The sequence below is a fragment of the Anser brachyrhynchus genome (assembly GCF_964034855.1).
Source record: "Anser brachyrhynchus genome assembly, chromosome: 8".
Taxonomy (NCBI): Eukaryota; Metazoa; Chordata; class Aves; order Anseriformes; family Anatidae; genus Anser; species Anser brachyrhynchus.
Window position 1 is genome coordinate 29,567,622 of NC_137702.1, and position 15,201 is coordinate 29,582,822.

General features: G+C 36.9%; 1 protein-coding gene across 1 annotated transcript; it reads left to right on the plus strand.

The window, feature by feature from the left end:
- Positions 1–715: 715 nt before the first annotated feature.
- Positions 716–9,233, plus strand: VCAM1 (vascular cell adhesion molecule 1). The gene is made up of 7 exons (XM_080602476.1): positions 716–2,282; positions 2,979–3,257; positions 3,975–4,292; positions 5,068–5,340; positions 6,749–7,015; positions 7,651–7,917; positions 8,503–9,233. The coding sequence occupies exons 1-7, from the start codon at positions 2,219–2,221 to the stop codon at positions 8,661–8,663; spliced, it is 1,629 nt and encodes a 542-aa protein (XP_080458602.1). The 5' UTR covers positions 716–2,218; the 3' UTR covers positions 8,664–9,233.
- The last annotated feature ends 5,968 nt before the right edge of the window (positions 9,234–15,201 follow it).

The following is a 15,201-nucleotide window of genomic DNA, read 5'->3' on the forward strand; positions in this document are numbered from 1 at the left end:
ATTTTTGTCTTCCTCCTCCTCCGCTAATAAAAATGATAACTATGATAATAAAATAACACATTACAGGAGAATCCACTGTGACAGTTTTAGCTTTAGTGAGTTTTGTTTGGGCATTCCTAGCTGCTTCATATTTCCCTGTTTATTGTCTTCTAGGTAATTCTTGGTTTCTTTTGTTTATTGTTATTACTGAGTATTATTATTGCTATTAATTATTACTGGTTTGAAGACATATTTTCTGACATTACAATTTTAACTTCCCACAATCATTACATCCCTTTTATATTAGAGTTCATGAAGAGTGAATAAAGGGGGAAAAAAAAGTCCGATGCTTCTTACTTTGCCTCCTGTAAGACCTTTGACAGAGTCATGAATGTAGTTATTACATTGTGCTTTGGTGTTTCTATAGAATCATAGAATGGCTTGGGTTGGAAGGGACCTTAAAGATCATCTAACGCCAACCCCCCTGCCGTAGACAGGGATGCCACCCACTAGATCAGGTAGGCCAAGGCCCCATCCAGCCTGGCCTTAAACACCTCCAGGGACGGGGCATCCACAACTTCTCTTTGCAACATGTTCCAGAGCCTCACTACCCTTACAGTGAAGAATTTCCTCCTTATATCTAGTCTAAATCTATCTTCTTTAAGTTTAAGACCATTCCCCCTTGTCCTATCATTATATACCCAAGTAGCTTTTCCAGTCTGGCTATACCTTGACAAAGATATAAATGTGGTGGAAACTATAGTCAGAGAAAAATCATTAAAAAAAAAATAATCTGAAGAAGACATCATGCCTGTAGGCCAGCAGGAGCCTTACGTCTTCCAGTACTAATCTCACCTGAATATGAGATTTTAGAGCTAGCGTTAGGTTAATGACCATAAAATCTGCATGTCTCAAAAAGTATTAGGTTGATGTAGGGCAAATGTTTTAGCAATTAAATTTCTTTAGCATTGACAGCATTATTTCTTCAGCCTTCATTTTTCCAATTTATTACTCATTTACTAAATAGCTGAATCTATGTCCCTTATGAAATATGCTTCATGATGACAATATTTTATAGACGTCAAATAGTCAAATTTTTGCATACTAAATGATTTGCCAGAAACATTTTAAAAACATGTATGTTTTACATAGGATTTCTTGCTGCTTTTGTTTAGTGATTCATGTTTGAAGAATATGAACTACCCAAGTTTTTGAGATTTGGAAACCTTTATCCATTCTTTGCACTCACAGCATTTCCTAATTTAGAATTAAATGCAGAAAATTTAATTTTATTTCTTTCCTAATATTGTCTCTTTATTAGCCAGGAGTAGTAGTCTTCAGAAATAGTCTTTGTTCCCAACTGCATTTGTATATCCATTGGACACCTAACACTGAAGATAATCCTTGAGCTGTATATTTTCAACTTCAGTATTTCAGTTATACATAAATGGGACATGAGAGACCTGAGAGGCATATCAGTAATGTAATACAGACCAGTAGCATCTTGAAAGAGGGACATTTTAGGGACATTGTTAAAGTAGAATTTAGAAAATGAGTTCATTCTGTTTGTCTGAACATGATGATCTTAATTCAAGCTGAGCAAGTTAGATCTGCAGACTCCTGATAGCTGGCTGACTTCATTTTTAGATATCAAAAATACTTAGTAACATGAGTAGCATGACCTCTGGGAGTGGTAGTAGTTTTCAAAAGAAATACTGAGCTAAGTGAAATTATTCATCAAAGAATTGTTTTCTTCAGTTTACTCAGTTTTGACTCTCAAGTTTTCTCCAATGACTCAGTCCTATAAAAATGTTTGCTCTGAAAACAAACCTGAATAACTTCTCCATCTCAGATATAGTTCCATTCTTTACATGTAATTACCCACATCCATTCATTTTATCAGTCGTATGCAGGATCATATCTTGACTTGTTTTTTTAAAGTGTTCTAGGAACTTCATTACAAGTGTTAATATTTATTTTCCTGAGCTTTAAGTTTCGCATTTAGAAAAGCAGCAGAGGGCGCTGAGACTGCTGGCAGCCCTGCATGGATCTCTTCCTCCCTACCCTGGATTTCCCCATCGTGGGATTTCCCGAACCGCTTCAAGAGCCTTTATAAAGAGCTCGCTGCAGCTATTATCAGAAACAGTTGCAGAGCAGCAGGCTCTCACTCTGCTTCTTCACAGGAAATAAAGCAAGGCTTTTGAATTCTTTTTTTTTTTCCTAATAACAGCAATTATAAATGTTAAAAAAGATGGGAAAAATAAACCAAGCTGTGCTAATTATTTTGTATGTGTTAATAACTGGTAAGTTGGGAAGGTTTGTTTTCTTTATTTGCTTTCACTTTTGTTAATTGTAAACTGACCTACAATTTACTGTTTTATTGTTATTATCTCTTTGTTCGGTTTGCTTTTACATTCCAGTGAATGCAACTGTCAAGTATGTCTTTCAAAATGTCAGTAAGTTTATTTTTGGCATTTATTTTGAGCTGTTCTTTGCTCTACAATGACTCTTATTGAATTTGGCTAAGAGACAGTCTTGGAGACAACTGCAGTGCATCACTGTATGTCTGGTTTTTACTGTCATCCCTGACAGTATCAGTCAAGCTTGGTACTAAATGCCCTGTTGAAAGCAATTCTGCAGTTGTCCTTGCTACCTTATTTACCATCCATCTCCACAAATGCTACAAAGGTTTAGAACTAGATCCACCTGGTAGAAAAGTTATATTGTACCAATGCATTTATTTTCATTGACCACATTGGTTTTATGCATTTTTCTATTCATCAGAACTATCTGTTAGGATCATCTGAATCTGTGTTAACTGTGACGAAAACAGTGATTTTTATGGGGTATTTTGGAAATGTAAACCATTGTATCATCTGTTAGTTTAACCTCAACACAATTGTAAACTTGTAAAATAATGAGCTCATGTCACAGTAGAAGAAGAGGGGAAATAAATGTTGAGAATGCTACTGAGTTTATGTATGTTCTCCCTATTGTAGTTAAAGCTTTTGAAATGGAGATTATACCTGCTAACAGAGTTGTTGTACAGATTGGAGAAATGCTCGTACTCACATGCAATACTACTGGCTGTGCATCACCAAGTTTTTCATGGAGAACCCAGATGGACCACCCCCTTGGAGGAACAGTGAACAATTACAGGACATACTCTACCTTGACTATGAATCCAGTTAGCGTTGAGAATTCTCATGATTATCTGTGTACTGTCTTCTGCGGTGGAAAAGAGAAAAAGGAGAAGAGTATCAAAGTTGAACTTTACTGTAAGTAAAAACTACTTTTACTTAGGTAGTACTCATTCATTTAAAAAAAAAAAAAGATGAATTGTTCTTAGACATTGCAGTTGGTATTTAACTGATAATGATAGAATAAGGAGTCTGATAAAGCTCAACATATGTTTCCTTGTAAAGATTCCTCTGTCTGTTCAGGATGTTCTCAGCCCCTTTCTGCTTAGCTTTCTATCCCGAAAATTGTATGTATTGGTTTTATTTATTCTTATTGTTGGTAATACTTGAAAGCCAGAGCATAGACTCCCCAACACATGTATAGTGCTGGACCAAAGCAAAAACAAAATAAAACAAGAAAAAAAAAACAGCGTGGTTGAGATGGACGTATATGGGAAACCTACAAGTGCAGAACACCTAATCAAAATCTTTGCAGTTTGCAGAGGGATGATCCAGATGTCTAAACTTGTCAGATGCCTCTGTTTATCTAGGTAGCTATACCACCGCCTAGGTGTCTTGTTGGATTTTATTAAGTCATCTGTATATTTCAACAACTGTATGAATGTATTACCTGTTAGTGTGTGAACTGCTTATAAAAGACCTGTATGTTTTCAAGGTATGTTTTGTAATAGAGTTGATATAAGGTCGTGTTCTGAACACATCTAAACTCAAGGTGTGTGATGTCTGGATTTTGCTCTTATGTTGACTCTAGGGCCAATCTCAAGTAGACTAAAGAAATGTGTTTTGTTCGTACAGCTTTCCCCAATGATCCTGTCATTGAGATCAGCACATCATTAGTTGCTGGAGAACCAGCCACTGTCATCTGTAAAATTCCTGAAGTGTATCCTTCTGATCACCTGGAAGTACTCTTAATGAAAGAGGGACATACTCTTCATGAGAAAAATTTCTTTGAAGACGACAGCACAAATACAGAAACAAAAACTGTGACATACTCATTTAACTTCACAACTGAAGATATTGGGAAAGAGATTACTTGTGTGGCCAAACTACCAATTGCTAACATGGACTTTGAGCCCAAAGAAAGAGTTACTTCTCTGAAACTGAATGCAAACTGTAAGTGTTTTTGTATTAGGGCTTTCATACCAAATACTGTTTAATGTTATGGCTCATGAAATAGATTTATGAAATTTGTGCTATAAATCATTAATAATCTGCACTTCTTTGTATTTATATAGTCTATTGTCTAGGATCTATGTTAAATTGTAGCAACTGTATTGCAAAAATATCAAAGCTAGGATATGCCTTTTATTTCTTAAACATTATCTCTGAGCACAGTCTTTAAACATCTTTGTGGAACAGATGATGGTTTCACGTTTAAAGGCCAGGGCATAGAAATTTAATGTTTTTATTCAGTAATGGTCATTGAGAAGCTTGTGCATATTGCCTTAAGCACCTGCTGTTGTTCATGACACAAGTTAATCTGTCCTGTGGTAACTCATCTGTCACTCTCGTATCTTGGGCCCTGGTGCTCAGTCAGAAAGTTGAAGACCAGAAGAGAAATGACAGTATGCAGAAAAACAATTATTTTTAAAATTGCCATGGTATGCTTAGCAATTTCAGGTTTATAGCCTTAAACAACAGGGAGACAAATGTAAGAGTAAACAAAAACCAAGCTATTGGTACATATTGTGTTTAGCTTAGCTTTCAAAACTGCAAACTAAATGTCTTATCAAGTCTGGCAAAAGTGCTCCACTACATAAATGCTATCCACGTTATTCATTTTTCCTTTGTAGTGTATGCAACGCACCTCTAGAGAAGCTGCTGTTAAAGATGTACATATCATTCTTCAATAACATGCTGACCTTGTCTTTCTTCTGTTTCCTTCCAGTTGGTCCACAAAATACTATCATTACTGTATCTCCAAGCAACTTGCCAGTGGAAGGCAACCCTCTAAAACTCACTTGTGTGACTGAGAGTAATCCACCAGCACAAGTAGTTTGGAGAAAACATCTGGCTGATGGAAACATTGAGCATTTTATAGAAAACAATGTCCTTTCTATTCCTCATGCTCGTTTCACTGACTCAGGACTGTACATCTGTGAAGTAATTAATCTTGTAACTAATAAAACAGAAAAAGCAACAGTCGACATTGTTATACAAGGTACAAGTCTACTTGAATTTAATTCAGTAACCAGTCTATGTATTGGGTTGAAGGGTACTGAAACACTGATGTATAGGAAATTAAGAAGCTTTCCTTATTATGTATTCAGTATTTAACTTACAATTTACTAATGTTCTTTATGGCTATGCTTTTCATTTCTATGCTTAATTTTCAGCTAATTCTCTAAGGCTGTACATACTCTGTATGTTTACTGCAATGCAACACTCAAAGTGATAAAAGAATCCGAAGAATTGATGTTTTGGGGGATACTTATTTCCTTGAAATGCTAGTGTCTGTAGCAATTTCACAGCGACATCTCAATCTCCTTTGGACAGGTGGTTTTAGTGATTAGTAAATTTAGTGGTCATTTAATAGTAAAACTACTTTGGACTATATTTTGTTGTTGTCATTGTTCTAATTATTGTGCTGCTACTGTTTGAGTAGAGCCAAATGTTTCAGATGGAATCTGAGACCAAAACCAAAATGAGGAAATACTTGAGTGAGCAGTTCTTGATTTCATAAAAACCTTCTCTATCTTTAGTACTGCTTTTACCTTATGCAGAATTAACATAACTAATGATATTTAAGTGGTTGAGAATAAATTGCAGACACATTCCACATTAAGTGTCACTTCACTTTTCTCATACTTATTTTCTGCTGCACATTGGTAGTCTGTTCCATTTACAGATGTCACAGATGGAAGAAGGAAAATTCTTGCTGTAAGGCTCCATGCCTACACTGTCAGTGTCTACACTATTCCTTAAAATAATCTTGTGAGGAGGGTTACTCCCAGCAGAACATTGTATGGAAACATTTTTTCCTACTTGAACTGTTGTAGAAGACTCAATGCAGAGTTCTACAATATTTGGAGCACCTGCGTGACAAGAAAAAATGGAGACAAAAGGTGGCCCCAACACCACTGTCATTTAGGTATCATTAAATAATTAAGAGTGAAATCTGCCTTAGTACAGATAGCTTAGATGAAATTCTTCATGTCAGTTGAGTTTTCATCACTCCTTTTAATTGGCAAACATGCATGAGACAAAGAACCTATGCAGAGAAGTGCCTGTGTTTTCCACCAAATAGTTCTTGGTATAGGATCCAATTACCTGTATACAAAAGATTCAAAGAGAAAATACAAGCTAAATTTTTTCTCTGGAGGAGACTACAGTGCACCTTTTGGCTTTCCTTTGAGCTACAACTTTGCATACTGTTCTTCCAACTGCCATTTAAGCTATGCCAAATGCTGACTCCTCAACCAATATGTAATGATTGCAGTTTCGTTTCAGTAGTAAGTGGATTTCTCTACTTAAGCCCTGCTGCTGCTGTTTATTACATGGCAACGAAGTATTGTATAGGGGTCGTTTCTGGCACTAATCCATCTCTTTTCCTTATTCTCTACTTGTAGCGCCACCAAAAAATACAACACTTTCAATTTTCCCTTCAAGTGTGGTGAAGCAAGGAGAAAGTGTTACCATCTCTTGCACGTCTGCAGATGTTCCAGCTGTTCAGATTACCCTAAGGAAGAAAATAGGTGATGTGATCACAACCCTTGAAACAGAAGATGGCAAATACACCATAGACAAGGCTCAGCTAAAGGATACAGGAATATATGAATGCATATCCATTAACAAACTCGGAAAGCAGTCTCAGCACATAGTACTTGATGTCAAAGGTTAGTTAAAATAACTACTGTATAGAGTTAATATTTGGTGTAGATGGATGGAACGACGATGTGTTTAAAAAGCTGAGATGAGTTGCACAGGCTCTTGACATAAGTGGTAGGGTATTAGTGGTGATGAAAACTTCTTTCCAGATTTGCAGAGCACAAAATATTTGCTTATTCAAAATATTTCATATTTCCACTCCCCCCCTGACTTTGAAAACGATATAAAATTGTGGAAGCTGGTGAAAAGCTGTTATTTTAGGACTCTTTCCTTTGCCTTTTGTACTTCTTTTCTATTGAAAGAGGACCTCTGGATCTATTGGTCTATGTCCTTTCATGAACTCAAATGAATACACAGTGAATTTAAAACAAGAGAAGAAGAAAAGGCTCCACATAATGTAAAGATACACAGAATACCCCCATCAAAATGTTCTTTCTGTCAACTGCTGTTGGATGCAGTATGTGTGGGACAGCCAGTGACAGAGTAGTGTCTGTCTAATATTATAAAGCTATGTGCTTGAAGATTGTAGCGAATTCATCAGCTGGATTAGTACTTTTCATATACAAGCCGCTGATACTTCATGAGTTTTGGTGTTTTTTTTGCTTCTGTTTATTTCTAATTTTCACGTTGTGTTTCTTTTCAGTTCCTCCTCAAAATATTACCGTGTTAGTATATCCATCAGAAAATGTTAAAGAAGGAGAAAATGTCACTATTACATGTAGCACATACAGTAACCCACCGTCACAGATGGTCCTGAAAAAAGTTCACCAAGAGAGAGAAATTATTCTGCCATCAGTGAATGGAACCTTTACGCTCTACAATGTCACCAAAAACGATACAGGCAAATATTTGCTTGATGTTTTCAATGAGGTTGGAAACAATATCAAAGTGATAGAGATAGCTGTTGTAGGTAGGTCAATGTATTACCTTAAACTTATTTTGTTTGCACCTTCCAATGAATTTTGTGTCCAGGTGAGCAAAACTAGTTCGCAGCTAGTTTTCACAGCTGATATTTCACAAAAATACTGCAGTTAACATTAATTAATAAATAAAAAGAAATAACAGAACAGCTGGTGAGAACCTCTTTTCAGCATGGGTGTTGTCTCTGCTACCTGAGTTGGCACAGTAGCTTTAAGGATAGGGCCAGAAAAAGGTGGATTCTAGCTCCATTTCTGTCACCTGCATGAACAATACATGATGTTCTTCTTGTATTCTTTATGAACTCCATGGTAATCTTTATTGTAGATTATATCAGATGGGTTTGAACATGCATAGCATACTGAAGACCAAGATACCTGCCAAGAATTAGAGTAGTACTATGGAGTTACTAAAGAAAAAAAAAAAAAAGAGAGAAGGTTTTGAAATGTGCTTTGTGCATGAAAACAGAAAATGTGTTCCAATGAAGGTCATTAATAGCTCTGCTTTTAGTTATACATCTATATCCATTTGAATCAGTTTTTACACAACTTTTTTTTCCTTTTGTCTCCATTTTCAGGAAAATTGGAAAAAAGAGATCAAATGATGCCACTGATTATTGCATTCTCTTGCACAACAGCAATAGCGATACCTGTGGTTGCAATTTTGATCTACGTGTCAAGAAAAGCAAAGATAAATGGATCCTACAGTCTTGTTGAAGCACTGAGGCTGAAAGTGTGATTGTGTGAATATAAGTCTAAGTAGTTCATAATAAGCAATGTTATTTATTGTTGTGACTGGCTCTACTCCTCTACATTTGGTAACAAACAAGTGACTTAAGAACACTATCATGTGATAGTAAATGGGAATTTTTTCAAGTCTTGTTAAGTATTTCAGTATTTAAATGAAAGGGAATGCTAGCATCCTGTCCTAGGAAGAGATAAAACACTTCCGTGTCAAAGCAGGCTGATCAGAGTTCCTTGGAGAACTAGGTTTGTACATAGTGTATAAATTGTGTTATAAATATGTTCAACTGAATATCAGTTTGTAAAATTGCAGTCTCTGCAACTGTACATAGATGTTGTTAATTCAGAAATACAAATCAGCATTACTTGAGCTGATCAGATGGTAATATTTTATTTTGTATTATTCTACAGAGTGAATGTTTTTAATATAATCTTTCTGCTTGTGGTAATGTTTGGAAAATGTTCTCTTTTCACTTATTTTGCCATAAACTCTGTACCTCCAAAGAAGTTACACAATCACTGGGCTGTACACTTCTAATTATTTTAAATTAATTTACGATCTGAAGACTCGTTTGTGAAATAGTCTATTTTAGTTAGTGAATACATTATTATGAATATTATTCAGAAAGTGGCTGAGATTATGTTAGTTTTAGGACAGCTGAGAAGTTTATGTAGGATTCAGTCATTCCCAAATTAATGGTGGTATTCTGTTGTTTCCTGAGGAACCAAATCAGACCCTTTATTTAGAGTATAAGCTACCATTAACTATACTTTACAGATTTTTACTACAAGATAATACTATGGCTGGGTTTCTTTTAGATTCCTCTAGTAATTCTTGCTTAATATTATGTCAGAATACCTGCTTACCATATCCCCTTTGCTAATGCTTATTTTTTGGAGAGCAGAATGGTTTATACTTGGAAATCAGTTGCTGTAAATTTATTAGCTGAAAATGTAGCTACTTTCTATCTGTGGACTTCATCTGATATATGCAAACTTAGAGAGCGTAGGTTAGCGTTATTGAGGGAGAACTTGTGCAGTTCTCGGGCATGTTCCTGTGGAAGGAACGAGTGAAAACTGCTGTCATTAGCAATAGCAGCTTGTGTCAGGGGAAGCTCTCTCTGTAAAGGCACAAGCAACTCTGAGTGTTACGTAACTGAGGAGAGGCAAAATCTACGCAACTTCAGCCACGGTGGTTGAGTTGGTTACTGAGCAATACCCTTCCCGGGCTGCTCACTGTGGAAAATCAGATTACTCGCCTGACAGATTTCCTTTCAATAGACAACCTGTGCCTGTGTGTTTCACCCTGGCTAGTGCCCCTTTTCACCACATGCTCTCTCCAGTGCTAGGAAAATGGCTATGAAAATAGTGGGCCTCTGTGCACAGGCAAAGATGAGAGGGAACGAGAGGTGGAATTTAATGGTATTCTCCCTTACATCTCTTCTCCTGGGCAGCAATGCTGCTTTGACTCATTAGGTCAGTGATGTTCAGCACTGAAGGCAAAGTTGTGGGAGGTACAAAGCGAGGTTAAGCATGCAGTTGCTGAGGTATTGGAACGCATTTAGTCCCAGCAGCCCTGAGCCACTGTGTTAGGCACGAGAAGGTGGGCCTGGCTCCTCCAAACACACTCACATATGCCAAATCAGACAGATACGTGAAAGGAATTTCTTTATATTATTTACCATTCTTTACAAATGCTAACAGCTGCCTCCAACAGCAGTACAAATGCAGATGTCTCTTGGGAGCTAGCTGCAGGATGAGGTGGGGTACAGATCTCTCATGTCTTCTTCATAACATGTTCTGCACTGTTTTGTGCACAGTAAATCAGTTCATGCAGGGTCCTATGCTTATTTACAGTTGGAATGGGAGATTTGGAAAGGGGGGTGTAGCAGAAAAATGGGAGAGCAGTGTGGACTTGGCTTGGAGGAATGTGAGCGTGCAGTAGGAGGGCGAAGAAAAGACTGAAGACAGAGGAGGAGGAGAGCTTTGACAGGCCCATGACATAAATTTCTCGGAGGTGGTGCCAGGCAGATTTATTCAGAATAATGTCAGGCCTGTCTCTGTGCTGGCTTGTGAGCAAACCGGAACGTATTTTTCAACTGTGTGAAACTTCAGTGCACACACATTTTGTCTACTGAGTACAGTTCTGGCCTCTGTATTGCAATAAGGATGCAGCACATTTAGAAGATAAAAAGTAAAGAAACTAAAGGGATTAAGAGGATGGAGGACCTAGAAAAAAAAAGGAAAAATTAAAATGTATGGAACTTTTCAGTTTGGAGAGGGAATTCTGAAGGAGGAAGAGATATGACCGAAGTTTTCAAAATTGTGAAGGTAGTTGATAACAAACAACAGATGCAGAACTGTTGTTGGCTAAATCATGCAATGCCAGAACTGCAGGGCACTCAAGCAAGGGGTAGACCAGATTAACACAAATAATAGAAGGTACTTCTCACAGCAAGCGGTGAAAAAAAGTAGAAGCTGCTGCTGCAGGAGGAAGAGAGTATCAACTGGCACAAAAGGGGAAAGGAAAAAATAATGGACTAAATGTCCATAAACAAATACTAAAGGGAATAGGCAGAATTTTTTCAGGGAATATACTGCAGAAAGTGGCCAGGTTTGCATACTGTCCCAGAACAGTCTCTCACTGCTGGAGACATACTGCTGTAGTGGTCACACCTGGTAAGGCATTTCTTGCCTTCTTAGGCCTTTTCTGAATGGGCTTGGGTGAGGCTTGCTTGGAGAAGGGGCATAGCAGTTTCTGTGCCGTTTTTCCCTCTTCTGTAGTCCCTTAGAAGGAATAAAAAGAGGTGAGATGAGTGGGAGAGAAATACAAGTCATCTTGCAACAGCACTTAGGTGCTTGTATATTTTTTCCTGGAAATTCCCTTCAGGTTCCCAGTATATACAAGCACCTAAGTGCTGTTGCAAGATGACTTGTATTTCTCTCCCACTCATTTTACCTCTTTCCTTGTGTCCTCTGAGCAAGAATTTATCCAAGAAATACTGTGGGGCAATGCTATATGTCGATACTAAAATGAGTATAAATTTTAGAAAGTGATTACAAAATCTCACTCACCACAGCTAGTTTGAAACTTGTTCCTCCTTAAAATGTAAAGCTCAAACAGAAGAAGTTTTTAACCTTTTAAAAACTTTTTTGAGAATGCTTTCAGATGATTTTGTAGGTATACTGAAAGGAACAGTTAATAAATCCCGTTAGAGAAGTGCTAGTTCAGTTTGTCTGGCCTTTTATGCCTTTCCTCTCGCAAGATAATTGTATCCTGTAATCAAGCTGTCTCTCATCATTTTGATAAACTAGAGCTGTTTGAGCTGTTGTAAGCCTACCTTTGTCTATAAGGCATTTTCTACAGTGCATAAATAAACCATGTGGTCTTTTCTAAATCCCTTCCAGTACTTCAAAATATGATGTAAGGTGTCAACAAAAGAACTCTATATGATGCTCCAGTACTGTTGCTGCTTTTACGAGAGGTGATTTTGTTTCTTTATTCCTAATGTGTGCAGCTCTGATTACATAAACAGTCTTTTTTAAATTAACTTTATATATATTTGTTGTTTTGTTGTTGTTAGAGAATCACTGTGGAAACTTGTTCAATTCCTTATTCCCATTACAGTTTCTCAGTCCTTTATAGGATAGAGTCCCTCAGAGGTGTTCTGAGGCACAAATGCCTCATAAGTTAAATTACATACCTTAAATACAAATTTTCTGTTGTAGCCTACATTCCATAAAACCATACTGACTGACACTAATTATGTTTCTAATCCTTTAATCCCTGTATCATCTTTTGTATTATTTAAATCTTTGTCATAACAACCAGTCTGAATTTTACCGTGACCATTCAGCTGACCAGTAAAAAAGCTGACACTTTTTGAACCAAATTCAGTTTCAAAGCTGCTTTGCATTTAAAAAAAGAAATGAGAGAAGCAGATGTATCAGGAAACTACCTCTCTTTTTTTGTTGTCTGTATGCAGCCCAACTGCCTTTAAACATCACAGTCTTTGGGGTCCACATGCTATATATCCTGCCACCAGAGTGATGAGGTTTTGCTAACAGAAATATCAAAATGTTTGTAAAAAGAGTAATGTGCTTTTCTGTTAGCTACAAGGCATCTTAGTAAAAATTTGTTGTTCTGAGTAACTAGGTAGCTACCAGGTAACAAAGCAGGGAATCCACTGTAAGTTTCTCTGCCCTTTCCACCTGTGTAGTTCTTTTGATGCTGTTGAAGTGCACAAAATGGCCAAACTGAGATACAGGGGTGCGAAGTCTTCTTTGCTAACTCTGTTCTTTGTTCCTCTCAGTGAGTCTGATATGTCTATGATTTGTTGTGAGTGAAACAAGGGGAACGGTTTTTTGGTTGGCTGAAAGTTTACATGTGCAAGGACACCTTTTGCTTTTTGCAAAGTGAAAAAGTTCAAATATTTAAATCCTAAGATTTGTGCCAGGACTAACTGAAGATTTACTAAAAGTAAATAAATAGAAGATAGGTCACAAGGTCTGTGAGTCTAGAGGAGTTTGAACTCTGTACTTAACGTGACTTTACAACTTGACTTGGGGGCAACAATGACATCTTTTTTTCCTTGAAATAATGAAATGTATACAAGTATGTCATAATTGAACCAGAAAGGAGCATACGAGGAAACCAGAATGACTTTATTGTTCTTTGCTGCATTTAATTGTAAAAATCAGAGTGTTATGACCTAATGCTATTTTTCTCTTAAATATTTTCTCTTTTGTTTGAATGAGAGGCAGATATGGGACATATGCTGTCAGCAGCTGAAAAAAACGGTGCCATATAAGCTGAATGAATCCATGTTCCCAACACAGATGTCATGTCTTGAACACTCCTACACATATAGATAGATGTATTTTATGTTGTTCTTCCGTATTTTTTAAGGGCTGAGAGACAGAGTGGTGGAGACTTTATTAATTTTAACTGTGATGTAACTTTGTGACATTGATACCTGTTAAGCCATAGAGCCTTTTCACTGCATCTAGTCGAACCTAGTAGATTAAACTAACTTTTTACATTCCCATGCACTTCAGTATGCATGAAAGCAAAACAAATCATAGCACTAGATCATTTAGCACTGCTTCTAACATGCAGCTGAAGGGAGAACTTCAGGAAATGGGCTTAGGGTATTCACTGGCGTCATATCTTAACCTCCAACTAATGGGCTTAACCACAAAATTTTACCACAGATTATACTTTGGTTTCCCTCCTTCAATATCAGAAATAAAATAAATAGAGATAAAACGTGACTGCCTGCAGTTTTTAAAATTATATTAAAAAAATTAAAATTCAGGAACATTTTGTCCCTCTCTACCTATCCAAGCATCATAGCAGTAGATGATGGCATGATTCTTCCCTGTTGAATAATTCATTTGGACACTCTTATCTGAAAAGCATGCAGAAATAAACATTTTAGGGAGATAATTTAGTTTTTGTAGATAAGCTCTGGGAAAAAGGAAAGAAAAAATCCTTCTCAGATACAAACTACAGCTGTGGCGCCACTGTTGTTGAGCCTTTTGTTCTAGTCAAGATGGCCTTTGTGCTGATAACAGAGTAGGGATAGAGCAGATAGCAAGACTTTGTTCATATTGATTAAAGATTAAAGATTAAGATTACTTCTTTTGAGAAATTGTGACAATGTTGGCATAAATAACTCTTTCCAAGTTGTCTGAGTTGAAGTAAAAATCAAGAACATGGCAAAATTGTGCTCCACTTGCCTTGTTTACCAGCTCAAAAAGTGGTATAGCTGTAGAAGCAGCTAAAAAAATGTATAGGATACAGGAGAATTTATTTCCACATCTAAATAATATGCTGAAAATTCTATGTTCAAAATGAAGTTGTACTGAAATATCCTGCTTATTAGATTTATAACATTACTGAGATAACTTAATTCTTCTTTGTTTCATTCCCTGTTTTGTAGCAAGTATCTGCAGCGACAAGAAACTGAAGAGCATGCTCTACGAGTAGTATGCATGTATGAATATTCCTTTTTCTTTCCTGTGTCTAGCTCACTGTTAATTCAATCGATGGGGGCTGTATAAATCTCTAAGATTTTAGCTTCTTTAGATGTGGGGAAAAAATAGTAAAAACTGTTGTGGTTCTTATTAGCAAAGCACTCCTGATGCAGAGATGAGAGACGACTGAATTAGATTATCATTGATGCATCTGTTCAGCCTTGGGCATGATTGAATGGCAAAGTGAGATGGGTACTGGCTCACCCCCAAGGTTTCTGCAGTCTTTTAAGTGGGCACACATAATTTTGGAGCCTGAACTAGGAAAGGAGATAGCAATATAGAAAAGACTTCTCTAGAAGGAGACAGTCAAAGGGAGATGGAGATGCATAAGAATGACTCTGATAGAGAGCATAAGAATGGCCATGCTAGTAGGTCAGACCAAATTTTTAACTAGCAGTAGATGAAAGTTAATGCCTGAAAAATGCTGTGGGAAATCAAAGCGTATAGTAACACCTTCTGCAAATGCACTTCCAGCCTCCAACCATTCTGAAGCT